The sequence below is a fragment of the Tetranychus urticae genome, chromosome 2, assembly GCF_039701765.1.
Source record: "Tetranychus urticae isolate SD_2017Ah chromosome 2, NJAU_TeUrti_SD_1.0, whole genome shotgun sequence".
NCBI classification, from domain to species: domain Eukaryota; kingdom Metazoa; phylum Arthropoda; class Arachnida; order Trombidiformes; family Tetranychidae; genus Tetranychus; species Tetranychus urticae.
Genome location: NC_142959.1, coordinates 28,086,524 through 28,102,621, shown reverse-complemented (window position 1 = coordinate 28,102,621; position 16,098 = coordinate 28,086,524). Strand labels below are relative to the sequence as shown.

The 16,098-nt window shown below is 30.8% G+C and overlaps 1 protein-coding gene across 4 annotated transcripts; it reads left to right on the top strand.

Annotated features, from left to right (window-relative positions):
• Positions 1–534: 534 nt before the first annotated feature.
• Positions 535–15,959, top strand: LOC107360692 (serine proteinase stubble). Of its 4 annotated transcripts, none has more exons than XM_015927405.3 (4): positions 535–1,502; positions 11,289–11,459; positions 12,041–12,218; positions 14,676–15,959. In XM_015927405.3, exons 1-4 carry the CDS (start codon positions 1,202–1,204, stop codon positions 15,265–15,267), a joined length of 1,242 nt encoding a protein of 413 aa, XP_015782891.1. In that variant the 5' UTR covers positions 535–1,201; the 3' UTR covers positions 15,268–15,959. The 4 variants fall into 4 exon arrangements, with proteins under 4 accessions (XP_015782891.1, XP_025016329.1, XP_025016330.1 ...); XM_025160561.2 differs by lacking the exon at positions 535–1,502 and adding an exon at positions 9,411–11,056; XM_025160562.2 differs by lacking the exon at positions 535–1,502 and adding an exon at positions 9,431–9,606.
• The last annotated feature ends 139 nt before the right edge of the window (positions 15,960–16,098 follow it).

The following is a 16,098-nucleotide window of genomic DNA, read 5'->3' as shown; positions in this document are numbered from 1 at the left end:
AATCGCTGCTCAGAATAACCGTTTCAAGATGTAAATCTTTCATTACATTAACCATTATTGATTAATAAATTGTTTGGAAATCGAGAAGAGACAAAAGTCGATGATTAAGTTGATGAAAAAAATGTAAAATTACATATTATTTGCTCAATTCCGTGAAGCAAAAGATGGTGAAGATGTAAAAATAATTGGAGTGAATGAGATGATAATAGCTTTTACAGATCACTTTCAGCTTAAAGTTAAAGTAAGGCCAAAAAACGAGTACGTGAGCTTAAATTGAGGTACATCATCATCATGATCATCTTCCTCTTCATCTTCATCTTCCTTGAAAACGTTAATACGCATATCAGCAACAAGATTGAACAACATTGGGCACAAACAGCAACACAAACAAGACAAAAAAAGCTAACCTCGCGCCATTGAGCGTACTAACCTCATTCTTACCTGTTTCTTTACTCATCCTGTCCCGGTCATCTTCTCCCTCTCTCGATTCATCATCATCATCATCATCATCAACTCCAACAACTACAGTTACTAAAGCAACTTGAGCAACTACAGCAACTCCAGCAACTTCAACAAATACAGCAACCAAAGTCTAAATCAGGCATCATTATTGGCTTAAACTTTAGCCCGTTCTCAACTGTGTTTTTCCCTCCTTCATCATCCTCATCATCATCTCCTTCGCTCATCATGAACTCTCCAAGTATTGTGTTTACCTCAATATTTATCTCACTCACTCTCATCTTTTAGTGTGTGTTGATCATCATCATGCTGTTTTGTATCAACCGATCATCTCTATCCTTACCTTTATCAAACCTTATTGTCTCTATATCATCATTTTATAAAGTCAATTTTTAACCATTTTTTTACATTCTATCTGCCGATTGTCATCCATTATTTGGCTTACTTTTCCCATCAAAACCCGATAATTGCCATTCACCAACATTGCTAATCAAATTTAAATTTCCCTCACTTAACCTTCTTTACCAGTTTGCTTTTGTTTTTAACCAATCACACTTTTCCAGTCTCTTGTCTTTCTTTATTTTCCAAAGTTTTCTTTCTTTTGCTTTTTTTATACCAATTCGTACTTCTTAATTGTTTAACTTTAACTGTTAAATGTTTCGACTGTTAATTTAATTTAATTCCAAGTCTTCATCGCTCCGAATGACGCCCATGATTTCAAACAGTTTTCCCCCAAGATAGGATGTTAATTGTTAAAAGAGTGCTACTAGTCACAGTGTTATTGATCTTCACTTCTCTTGACCAAGTCAACCTAATACGACCCTTTTCAAGCCGTTACTTTAAGGATACATCATCTTCATCAACCTTTTCTTCCTCCTCTTCAACCTTTTCCTCTGCTTTTAATTCAACCACAAATAAATTGGCAGACTGGAAATTTTGGTTAGGTAAATTGTCACAATTAACTGGACCTGATAAGGTTGATGATGATCAAAAGCAAATATCAACTCTATGGAGTATCCTCAACATTGCTCGATACGTTTTATGTAAGCATAACATCTTAACCTTTTCTATCCTCTCCTTTTTTACCTTAATCAGCATAACAATCAACAATTAAACCAATTGTCAACTGTCAACCATTTTTCCAACCCAATTCTGGTCAACCAGAGACTTATCTTTAAAATTATCATTTCTCCTCTTTGGGTCTCTTTACAATCAACATTGCAAGTGTCCACAAGCCGTTAAAACCTTAATGTGTGTCGCTTTTAATCACTTTTGTGTGTATCTAAATAATATAAATTCAGTGATAATCATTAATGATTTCTAATTACCTCAATCAATCAAAGGAAAAATGAAAAAGGAAAACTGTGAAGAGACTAATTTACGGTTAACCATTAGTGGGATTGTGATTGTGATCATTTAAACAGTTTCAAATGATTCATCATCAATTGAGATCACCCGATAATACAATTGATTCAGGTCGATACAAACATTTAGCCCTTTCATGTAAACTAATCATGATATCTTTAAAAATGTAATATTCATTACTTTAGTTACATTAATGAGAGAAAACGAAAAGTTAATTTCATAGCAATTTCAGTCTATCTTTAGGTTATACTCATCTGATGATGTTAATGATATTGATTATGTTGATGATGATTAAAATTGACCCTCAAGTATAATTAGATTAGAAAGATGCTGAAAGTGACCTGTGTGAGTGTTACAATTAAACCAAATGACATCTTTGCTAGTCAAGTTTGTTGCCTGATAAAAATGTAAATCAAACAAAAAGACGAACAAGATGGTGATGATGAACAGTTGCGTTAACAACGCAAATGGCTATTTAAAGTGACCTTGTTTCCCTTTTTGCAGGACCAAAACTATTTAGGTGAAAGTTTGTTGTCCTATTGAATGAAAGGTAAAAACGAGAATAAGAAGAAGCCAAAAGATGAAAAGCTTGTTACCTTTTACTTGACTCTCTTTTATCATCTCTCCATCATCATTATTCGAGGTTACCTGAAATTGAATCAACTGACCTAACAAGATGAAGGTTGAATCTCATTCATTTGGCGAATATAAAAATATTATTTTCCTGTTTTCTCTTTTCATCTTTTCTCTTCTTCATCAAGCTATTTTTAGGTAAAAGGTTACCCGAAAAGGTCACTGGTTAATGTGTAATTGGTTATATGATATTGACGCTTTTCCTTGCACCTTCTTATTGTATTTCAAAGTTTACTTTCATCAGGTCAAGTTAGAGGTCAACGATTTTCCCACGATTTAAATACACTTTTTTTTGGTACAATGTCGATGTGAAAAAAAGACTGTCACTTATGTCCAACTTTCACCTTTAGCTTTACTTTTACATTGAACTTGTGGGTTTCATGAAATGCCATTTTGGGTTAACTTTCATTTTTGCCACATTTTTGTTTCAAGTGTTAACCCATTATTAGTATCGATATCAATTATTGGGTTGATTGTTCATCTCTTGCCAATTGTCAATTGAAAAGTAATTTGTTTCACTCTGATTGAAAAGTAGTTTGTAACTGTTAAATTGTATGTTACTGTGTGACATTATTCCCATCCGATTGCCCATCATTATTGGTAGACAATTGATTGATTATCTGTTGATTGTAAATCTTGTTTGTCTTCATCATCATTTCAATCAACTCAACCATGAAAACTGTTTCAACTGATAATAATTCATTGCCAATCTAATTGAACTTGACTTAATAACCTTTTTTTGCTCAACATTCAATCTCACCAATAATAGTTTACTTTCAATATTTGATGTTACCAAAAATTCAATCAAAAGCGAAACAATTGACAAAAACAATCGCAATTTTTTACGTTAATTGTTGAAATTCATCACAAGAATCAATCTCAATCTTTAACATCCAAACCATGTCTTAACCTTTTCCATAAAGGTTGACTTCTGTAATCATATTTATACCCAAATATGATTGAAATTATTACCATTTTTACCCTGAAAGTTAATCACTTTCAAAGCCAATTTTATTCAGTTAGCAAAATTTAAATCATTTAATTTGATGTCAACCATTATATTTGGAAATCTGTTTAAATCCAATTCAAATTCATTTAACATTCAAACCAGGGTTTCCTTTTGCCTCATCAACCGTCCTAACCTGATTCACATTTTACCTTTACAGACTTAATTGACAATTTAAATTCACAATTTAGTTTCCCATTTTAACCGTCATCAGTTGTTCATGATTCCAATGATATTAATAGATTTTTAAACCAGAACAATAATCATTTGAGTATCACAATCAAATCACGATGAAATTGTGATAACCAGAAATGTTTCATTTGGTTTTAACTTTTCCCAATCAAATGTTCACACTTAATGTTGACACTCAATTGAAGTTAAATAATTAATTAACTGTTCTTTGTCAATTATCACTTCTCATAATTAGTCAAACTTAAATACCAGATGAAGAGAGTATCAATTTTTTAATTTGCTTCTTTTATTAATTAAATATTTTAATAGCAATTAAAGTTGATTATGGTCATCTCATAACTAATAACATGTCATTTCAATGATGATAATCAAATATGAAACGCAAATTGAAATGATCTCAATTCAAGTTAAACAAGTTTATCAAGTTTCCAAGACATTTGATTGTTCATTTAATCATTGATTCCATAATTTCATCATGATAATGGTAAACAAAACACAGCAAAATTAGCTAATCACCAAAAGTGAACAATTAACAAACCCTTAAATTTGATAAATCAACTGAAGAGAAAAGTTAAATGAAGAAAACTGTTGACTTTGGCCAAATTAAATAGCAACATGAGTAAAAAAATAGATTAATTAGATACAATTAGCAACCAGTTTAATATCAAGGCAACGATTATGTTTAATTGTTCAATATTGTAAATGAACCAGAAAAGTGAATAAAACATTTAACTTTTGCCAAAATCATCAAATCCTTTTCAACTATCATTTAAGTCAATAAGCATTTCATTAGACCAAACATTGACCCACTTCAAGAATCTAGATTGAAACCATTTAATTAATCTAAATTGTAATAAAATACTGAAATAATTTATTTATTGAAGATTCATTTCCATCATTAACTCAATGAAATCAATTTTGATATTTTCTCGATCCAATTTCTGGTCAAATAATGTATAAAAGATGTTATTTTGAGAAGCTTTTATTTCACTCGTTTTCAGCTTTTGCACAAGAGTTACATTTTTGTTCAGGGGAACAGGGAATCGACATTTTGTTCCAATACTCGATGAGCGATTTAACCCGAAATGAATGTTCCTTGAAATGTTCCTCCTGATATCGTTGGTCCATTGCTTTAATCAAGAGATCACTTTCAGTTAAAAGCAAATCATTTGAGTCTGGTTGATGCAAGTTGTGAAAACATTTTGAACAGCCTTTCAAATAATCACTCAACATTAAATCATCTTCATCTTCATCTTCTTCATCACCTGCATCGTCTTCCTCCTCATCCACCTTGGAATCAGTTAGAGACGAAGATGAAGATGACATTGAAATATCATCTTCACTTGTCTTGAAGAGATTAGCTTCAGTACCTGAAACACTCGGGCGATCCCAAGTGTCAATCGTTTCAACTGGTGATTTTGATGTTAACAATTCACTCGATTTTGATCTTCGTATTTCAATTGAAGATGAAGTCGGTAATGAGAGATGATTCTTGTCCATTGTGGCAACGATTTGCACTTGATTTTCGGTCATTTTAGGTGTTATATTGGAAACGGTTTCACAGAAAGTAACTGATCTCGCCAATGAACAGTTGGTTGGTTTGTTGGTTTTGGTCAACTCGTTGAAATTGTCATCTTGTTGGACATTCACTGCAAAGGGACTTCCACGTATTTGTGCATATCTATTAAATAAGCGTATTTTATGAATCCCAATAACCAATGGAATGTAATAAATTGATATTTTACCTGGAATCGTTGAATACCACATTGGAATTAACGTTGAATCACCTTTTGAATCGCCTTTAGGTCCACCAAGTTGGAAAGGTGAACCTTTAAAATTGGATCCTCTTAATGGGTGCGATTCATTTGCAGATTGTTTAATCTTTTCAAAGCAAATTGTATTCTCAGGCCCTTTGATTTCAACTGTTAGGTTAATCAGTTGACTTTTATCAATCAAATGGACATCAAAATGAGCTCGACAACCACGAACAGCTTTACTGGTTCCTCGTCCCTGAACCCAACAATTGTCATCCCATTTGCACTGGCAATCAGTAAAGTCAATTGGAACATCCATGAGACACAATTTGATTGTTATCAATTAAGGTTGATTCATGAAACAGATTCAGATTGAATATTAAATATTGAAAGATTAAAACTGTTGATTAACATTCACAATCAAAATGAAGTCAACAAAACCAGTAAACCCAATGGCAGTCAACAATGTAACCAGAATGGTAACCCTGTTTTCACCCAACCTCAAAGGTTACTTTTTGCTCGTAATGATTGAATCACTTGGATTACATGATCTTTTCATCATTTAATCTCTTCATCCGTTTAATCAGTTTCATTCAATTTCTCTTCTCTTTTTAATCAAACCTTCAACTGTTCAACTCTTGATCTTTATTATCGTTAACTTCAATTTCCGATTTACATAGTTTTTGTTTAAACAAGGATTAATCTTGATAAATTGTGGTTAACTTTTCCCAATCAAATGTGTCAAACTAAACCATTTTAGTTTTTCATTTTAATTGCTCTTAAATGAATCAAAAATGGACACAATTAACTTCATCAGGATCCTTTAATTATTTTCTGAGAAACAAATGTTGATTTGATAATTTTTCAATTTCTCATTGAAATAATGCTGAAAAGTATTGCATTTTTTTCTGTTCCTTAAGGGGCTCTTGGTTGTGATATTTGTTTTTCATGTTAATCACAATTTACAATCAACAGTTTAATGATTTAGTCCTAATTTTACAGCTTTTAATGGATACTTGGTTAGTAAAGAGTTGATTTCATAAATTATTGGTTTCTCTTGTCATCATAATGTTTCATTTCGTTATATTTACAATGTTGACACAATTAGTTCTGTCATTTAACCATTTAATGGTTAAAACTTAATACCTTTGCTTAATAGCTATTAATAGCTTTACTATTAACAATAATTACTTTTTAATTCCTCATTATTGCGACCTCATGAATGAAAATTCATTTCACTGAGTACAATGTATTCAATCCACATTTAAAACACTTAAATTATTGATGAAAAATCCGTCAAAATAAGAAAAACTAAAATGAAAAACAAAATCTGGTTCACTAAATGCAATCGAACGCATTTTTGCACCTTTAAACCCTTTATTTTTTTTCTCTCAACACCCTGTTAGAACATGATTTTTTCAGAAACCATTTTTTCATGTTATGGAAAAATTTTCTTGCAAACTCGCTGAGTTTAGCCAAGATTTCATGTTTTGACTTAACAGAGAGATTTTTGGCAAAATCAAGCTTTTCAAGTGATAACAATCCATGTTTCTGGTTAACCTTTTTTATAACAATTTATCAAGTATTGAATTCAGTTATAAATAATGTTTTGTTACCAAATTTAATCTGTATTTTACACTTTTATCTCATTTTCAGGGGTAAAAGTATTTATTTTCAGAAATTATTCTATTTTCTGATTGAGGTGAAAGTCCCGTCGATTGGTAACAATTTATTAATAACCTTTAAAGGTGAAACAATCGACCATCTGATTAACCTCTTTTTAACCAAGGATCAACACCTCAAAGAGTTACCTTATTTACTTGAGATTCTGGTCAAACCAATTGACTGATTAACATCTAATTTGCTCTCAAATCTCAATCAAATCCAATCTAAATATTTACGGATAAAAATAGTAAAAAAGCGTATAAATTACGCTCGCACAGTAAACTTGATCAGATAAAAAACGCTCTCGTATAAAAACACTGTCAAATTATCGGAGAAACTGTTAGACTAAAGTTAACTCACGTAACCATTACCCAAACAACCTAATTGTTGAATGATATTAAGGTGATAAGTGAAAGGTTAATCATTAATCTTCTAGCAACAATCAATGTTCAAGCTTCTAATTTATTCATCATTTCAATATTGCGTTCCATAAACTCATAACATTTAAATTGCAACTGTTAACGATTCACCATTTGGATTATGATGACAAGCCATTGAAAAGCATTTAACCCTCTTTATAATCCTAACAAACTGGATTATATCTAATTATAACAATTTAGCTTCAATTATTGAGCAAATCTAAATAAGTTGCTGGGATGAACATTACCAGTTGAAATTATGTCAAAAATTGTTAAATTCATTACAATCTCATTAAATTGTTTGAGCAATATGAATGAAAAATGACAAGGTTAGAGCATAATTACTCTTGATTATTGCCTTAATCCGGTTGATGAACAATTTACGTTGGCGTTTGTAGTTCAATATTATGAGCGAAATGTTGGTGAAATTAAATTTAAAATTTAAATAATCTGTTGAAATATTGAAATTACCTAAATCAGGATAAGTTGACCTTTTCAAATTTTCAAGATTAACTAAAATAATTGAACTTCATCCCATTTAGCTTGATAGTAATAACTTGAATCAATTTAAACATTTATCTGGATAAAATTGATTTTAATCATTTCTAGTTAACCCGACTTGAGGCACTTTTTTTCAATTATAACAGTTGTATTATTTTGTTGAATGGGCTTCCAATAATCAAAGTAATAATAGCGATACTAATTTTATCACCATTTTATTTGTTTTCATTTTATCATTTCATCCAAGTTTTACTGTCATCAGAACGATTCTGAGAAGGTTATTATTTAATAAGAAATTATCTTTTTTTACTCATTCCAGAGTAAATACCTCGTTCCGGCTTGTTTGGACATTTATTATTTCATCAATCAATTTTACCTTGTAAATCTTACCTTTGAAATTGGTTACAAAACCTGCCGAGCAAATTGTTAACTTTACCAACACAATCAATGAGTTAATTACTCATAGCATTTACTTACGATTTATGATTAATAACTATTGCTGTTATAATTAATAATAATGATGATGATGATGCTGTCACTAAATGATAATATGAACAAAAACAGCAAAACTGCAAACAAAAAATGATATCCTCGTGACCCATAAGTGAATAATGATTATTGACCCACCCAGCTACTTAACCATAAGTTGGTGTTTCTTCCTTTCATCTTGATCAAGATGGTCTTCATGAAGATGAACATGTAGATGTTTATGATCAATGAATTATCTCTTCTCAACTACTACTACTTACCATTATAATAAGTGCCTAATGTTGAGGAAAATTGTCTTAAGGGTTATTTTTCAAGAGAAAAAAAAGATTTCCTTCCTTTTTTTCCTTCCTTTTTTTTACTTCTTAATTTTGTTTTCTTCTTTCGCTTGTTGATTCTTCCATCTTAGTAAGTTTCTTGGTCAATAAGCTAATCAAAAACTGGTAATCAGTTGTTAGAGCTATAAGTTAATGATTTAAGGGATCAACTTGAAGAAATATTGACTAAAGCAAGATAATATCTTCCGTCTCTTCATCTGTATCTACTTACCTTCAATTTTGATGGTGTTACTTTGATTTGTTTGATGATCCTGATGTTACTGATTTTCCTGATTCCCTGGTCCTCAAGATGAGTATTATATTGTATTGTGTCTGGGTAAAAATGGTTTCAAAAAGGGTCTAAAAATCAATCAACAAAACTGAACAGTTAAATCTGTTTTATTTTACTCTGGTTGTTAAGTTGAAACAATTGAGTCACTTGGTTTCTTTTGTTAAAAAATCGGTTAGATAATAAGGTTGAAAAGATTGGTTCACCTTTGAGTCAAGTAACCATATTTTAGTCGCCATTTCTGGTTAACTGGTAGCCAATAGGGTTAATGGGATTTTACCGGGAAAAAGACGAGAGAGATTCTAATGTGTTACTTTGTCTTTTCTTATAAACCAGATTACATTTATTCATTGTTAATGTGTCGTTTTTGTATTGATTTACATGAACAAATCATCTTACCATGATGCCAATCAATCAACAGTGTTTAAATTAGACAATCAATTGATTATGGGCTGGTTGGAACATGATTGTGCTTGATAATTCAATTTTGTGTTTGTCAAAGATTTCAAAGATGGATAAGGTTTACTTTCTCTTGGATCCTTTTCTTATGTTTTCATTGTTTGTTAACTTGCCAGTTTCATGATAACAATAATAATAATATTCTTTTCATTACTATCGATGAAAAGTCATCTTCTCTCTCACCCAGTTCAATGTGTTTCAAGGTTAATCTTTTTTTCTACCATCTGACTGTAGGTCAGAAGATGATAAAGAACAAGAAGAAGGAAAGGAGTTTTTTTTCTTCCAATCGATTTTACTGCTACACCGACGATCAAGGTCATCTTTTTAGATGCACTCAAATTTCCCTTTATCATCATCATCAACGTGTTCATCATCATCTTTTCTTCCTTATATCACCAACTTGATCCTCATTTCCATCATCCATCGTCTTCTTCCTTCAACCTGAATTAGCTAACTGTTACCACTTTTTCAATATTACATATCTTAATATCGGATGACTTAGATGATCTAAACACGCATTCATCAAATCTCATCCATCTTGAATCTTCATCAATCTCCAGTTTCTATCTATTTATTCATCTCTTTCACCGTTATCCGTTATGGGCCTAACATAGACTCAATGAAAAATCATATCCAGTCATGAAGCAATTTTGTCAAGTTGTCACATTATATCGTTTTTATGCTCATTGCTATTATTTTTTATTTTTAACTCCACCAATTTACCTTATTTTCATCATATTAATTGTTATGTTTTTATTTTTTGAACAAGCAATTACTCATAACTTGACAAATTGTGGTTATGGAATTGATTGTTGAGATTGAATTGGGTTTTTGGTTCACCAGTTTCATATTCATCCACCCTTTGATATTTTGGTCATAAAATTGTTTCTTAAGGAAAGATTTTGTTAGATTAAAATTATTCAATCAACATTTTATCTTTCATCTTTCAAACTTTACTACCTTACTTACATTAAATCATCATTAGCAGTATAATAAATTGCGAGGGAAGGTTTACAATCAACTGAGATTAATTGGTCATATTAAAGATCATGATACTAAACCATGAAATAGGCTCTTATATCAAAAGTATATTATACTTGTGATTGTTGATTAAACGATTTTGAGGTAAAATTGATGAACAAAAAAAAACGTTTTTTTCATCTAAACCTAAATCTAATTCAGCTTGAAATTAAATTATTGTCAATCCCTATCCTGTTTTATAGTTAACAATTTCACGAAACAAAATTTTACTTTAGGCTGTCTAAATCTAGTTTCATCTAAAGATATAAACTAAATCATAATTAATCATAAATTTTAAATACATGTAATGACTTTTAGCACTTGTAAAATTAATTAACAAATCTGTTACTTTAAACTTGAACATAGTCTGTAAGTTACGGAAATAAACCTCAATATAATGTTATGTTGAACATAAAATTGATATAATATTATTATCAGGTTAAATGCTTGACAATTAGCTGACTTTAAATTGAACAAACAAATCTTCAAAGGTTTGTTACTTTATTAACTTCACTCAACTCAAGTATTAATGTCAATGGAAACAATGATTTCCAGACATTTTACCTGTCAAACTTGAATGATTTAAATGGGAAAAGGAACTAATGTAAAAGATTCATTTTAAAATGTTGATTTGTTGACTGTTGTTCATTTTTGATTGTTTATGTTTGCTTTTCCGTTGAATGAATTTCATCTAATCTCATTTTTTTCCTCTTCTTTTAACAGCATTTCCACAGCAATGCTTCTACCAGGGTGACTCTTTTGAATGTGGTTTGGGAGTGTCCTGCTGGATGTCAGGTAAACGTCCTCTAGATCTGTGCAGTGGTGGAGTCCTATGGAGTTGCTGTGTTCCGCATGATGTTAAAAAATCATCAGCTAATGTTATTACTGAACCAGGTGAGTATTGATCACACAAGGATTCAATTTTTTTACTATTCCATCCACCATCACCTCTTTACCATGGCTAGGTTAGCGGCAGTCATCAGTGTATCAGTCTCAGACTCAATAGCATCATCAATATCATGAATTTCAACATCGTTTTCATCCATGATTAACTCTCGATGAATATAGCGTGAAACAAAGCGTTGAACATGAGCAAATACAGAAACAAAAGTATCAAAAATATCACCATCAATAACCGTAATCTATTATTTGCCTTAAATAACAACAATACCGTAACAATGTTATCAATCAATCGAGGTTTGTTGCTTTGTTTTTACATTTTCCTATAAATATGCATATTTATTTTGAGGAAGCATGAAAAAAAACACAAAATGAAAAGCTAATCAACATTAACCTATTGATGGTAATGATTCCTTTCTTTAATCAACTCTGCAGGTTTCATTTGTTTAAAGCTATCCTTATGGAAATGTGATTTTCCCAGACTCTAAATTTTCTTTTGTCCTCTTTACCAGTTAACCCTAATCCTTACTGAACCCAATTGTAAACTAATCATTGATTTTGATTTCTCATTATAGAATGTGGTCGAACTTATGCTCGAAATTCAAAGATTGTTGGTGGAGCAAACGCTCGCTTCGGTGAGGTTCCTTGGCAAGCTGCCGTTGTTAAAAGACAATATTTCAACCAGAAAATATCTTGTGGTGGAGCTTTAATTAACAACAAATGGGTTGTCACTGCTGCTCATTGTGTCTATAAGTAAGCTTGATTCAATTGCCAATCAGCTAATCTAATAATTTCTCATTCATCAAAACTGTTGACTTTTAACGAGTCAACGTTTGTTCAATACCAAATCTTATTACCTACTAAACCCTATCAGCACTGAAGAAACCTTATGGATAATCAACGTCAATGAATTTTTTGAATTTTATCATCAAAAATTGCTAGGTTGTTAGTTTATTGTTACTATCATCAGTTATGATTTTCATTCATTTATCTGTTTATTTCTTCTCTCTCATGTTGATATTGACAATCACCATTTAATATCAGCCTGTCATCATTTTATTTTGTTACTCGATAATCGTGATAAACCATCAAAAGCTTTAACTTTTCTACCTCATCTTATAAAATTCATTTATCCATCAATGATTATGATGTCTTGTTAATGTTTAATTTTAGGTTAAACATTTGTGGTAAAAGGATGAAATGAAACCCTGTTTATAATATTTTAAAATCAAGTCCTTAGTTAATCTCGAATTGATCTAACCCTAAAAAGCTAATCAATTCATCATGTCTGTAAATGAATCCAAGTTCCATATCATGGACAAAGTTGAAAGTGAAATACCAAGAAATATACTTTTAATTTCCTTCACAGTATCACTCAAAATATATTAACCCATAATATTGGCGAAAACCTGAAATTTATTTTAAATGCTTTGGTCAGCCAAATGACTTAACCCGATTTGATAAAATCTTTGATTTGTAATGTTAGATGAGCTGTGATTTACCGAATCCAATGTTTCCCCATCAATCAGACAATCTCCTTCAAATCAAATAACCAGCTGATATTATTATTAACCCTGTAACTTGAAATTATAGTTTAAACATTTGTTGTTGCCATTCAATCCATGTATCAACAATTGTTGATTGAGACATTTTCAGCTTCGCAATGTAATATCTCCATATAAAACTCACTCATTGTAGTTGGTAATTTCATTTTTACCAGTCAATCAACCTTTTAATTTTATTGTTGATCAGTGTTTTTGCTTCTTAACCAGTAATCCATTTATGTAATGATACCAACAAAAACTAACCAACAATGATTAGTGATGAGATAATAATGAGAACTGAAAAGTTGATTAGTGCCAATGGAAAAGTTTCAACTTGTTCAAAGGTATCAAAAACCAATTGAAATGCAATCAGTCAAGATGATTGTGATTCACAAAGATTAGTTTGAATTTGAAAAAGCCAAATTGTTGACAATTTTTCAATGAACGTGCGATAATCATGTTAGTCAATTCAGGTTAAACGTATAAACAAAATGTCAAAATGATTTCATTATCCTATCGATATCTGAATAGATTAATATTGCCAGTATTTCCATGGAAAATGCTTTACTTGTAATAAATTGATGACCGAAATTAACTTTTCCATTCGACTTAACTGTTCAATAGTTGGCTGATTAATCGACCCGATTAAGCGATTGTCAATAAAAGCAACTGTTTAAACATGGATTGATTCAAATTGATTACGGAAAGATTTTTGTGAAAATTTTTCTATCCATTCTTATGTAAACATTTTCATCTTTAATCATCATTAATTTTTATCCTAAAAATGATGCAAAAGTTATTAACATTTATGCTTCTCATAAGTACTAACATTTAATCATTTCTTTAATTATTTTATCTCTAGATCGATCAATTAATATCAATTTTATCAGGTTTATAATCCAAACCCATAAACAGTAAGATGGTTAAAGACATCGATAGATTGAATGAAAACTATTCATTGAGTGTATCAAGAAAAATAGTTTACCTTGAAATTTTCTGCTTCAAATAAATTCAGGTGCATCTGGGAAAAAATAATCAAAATACACTTTGAATAAAAAGTTATTAATAGCAATTGAGGTAAGAAAATGAAAAAGGTTGAAGTTGATAAGGTTTCCATCTATTTTTGTAAACAAATAAAGGTTTATTGCTGCTGAGATACACAACGATCCAAGTGATTTATCAGTGATTAACTTTACCGAGATCAGCATTAACTGATTCACTTAATGATTCAGCTAATTGTATTATTGTAACAATTAAGTTCAAATATTATTAGTGACAAACAATGACTGATCTTTCTGAGTCATTAATCAGATGTAATGATGATGATGAATGAGGATTTGAAGCAATTTATGAAATATAATTGATGATCATAATAATCAAATTAGGCTGTTCCGAACTATCTCGGATGAATTCCTAGATGAAAGCGAAAGTCATATTTTAATTATCTTTTAATGAATAATTTGAATGGTCGTTTAATCAAAAGAAATTTCAAAAAATAAAAAGCATTTTGAGATAGCTCGGAAAAGTCTATGAAAAAGCTGTCTTATTAGCTTAAGAAAAAGTCGGTTGATAAATTGGTAAAGAATAAAGGTTTGAAATGATGAGAATAGTTTATTATTAAAAACTAATTTTATGCTTTTCTCTTAATTTTCCTTCCAATCAACAGGACTCCAGCAACTAATTTACGTCTTCGCCTTGGAGATTACAATCTTCGTGGACAAACGGAAAAATTTACCCATGAAGAGTTTGGCGTCAAACGGAAAGTTGTTAATGAAGATTACAATCCCGCCACTTATCAGAATGATATTGCTCTTCTTGAATTATCACATGAGGTTGAATTTAAGCAGCACATCATTCCTGTCTGTCTTCCAGCTAAAGGAGAAAATTTTACTGGTTCAATGGCCACCGTAACTGGCTGGGGACGAACCACTTATGGAGTTCCAGCGTCTTTAGGAGTCCTTCAAAAGGTTGATGTTGAAATAATTGATTCAAATACGTGCCAACAATGGATGAAATCGGTAGGACGAAGGGAAACTATTTATTCCAATATGTTATGCGCTGGATATAAGGAAGGTGGAAAAGATTCATGCCAAGGAGACTCTGGAAGTCCACTTACTTTCAAATCTGATGGTAAATCAGTGTTAATTGGCTTAGTTTCATGGGGTGTTGGATGTGCGAGACCCAATTTACCTGGAGTTTATACACGAGTTTCAGAGTATGTTGATTGGATCTCAATTCACACTAAAGACTCATCCTAGAAGATTTTCTTAATTTTTTTTGCTCCGTAATTTCGTAAACAAGTCAAACAAGTCAAACTACCAAGCTCATTTCATTGATTATTATACAATCATAACCAATCCTTGTCATCAACACAATCATAATCACCACCGTGACCATCATCATTATCACCAACCATAATCACCATTTTCATTATAAACATAATTCTCATAACAAAAAGCCTTTTGAATTCAATCGACTTCACATAGTGATCAAACCAAGCCAAGAATTCGGTTAACAATGTTGGTCCATCCATCTAAATGAACTTTTCATTGAATTAACCAAATAGTTAAACAATCAACACTGGTGACTGTTTCTTCTTTAAATCAATTTTTTCCTTCATCAACCACATCTCGCCATCACCAGCTCAATTGTCCCATCGTCATCATAATCATCAATTTTGTCTATCTTCTTCTTCACCTCATCTTCTTGTGGCATTTTCCTGAACCTTTTTTTGTTGTTAATAAGAAATCATCAAATCACTAGTAAAATGAAATTCAAAAATCTTGAGATGTGATACTCAATGGATTTATGTAAAAAGATACCCAAAAATGATCACAATTTTCGTAAATTAGTTGTTATTAAATTAGATTTCTATGCATTTTTCAATGAAAACAAAACCTTTCACTTTGAGTTGACCTCAATAATAAAAGAAAGAAACAATTCTGAATAATTATGTAAATTTATTTCGATCAAATTCAACCATTATAAGTATCTGGCTATAAATGGATTGAAAATGGATTAATAATTGTAACTCAAGTTTACAATAAAAATAATTTCATTCTTATTCAGTGTAAAAATTAACTGTTAAC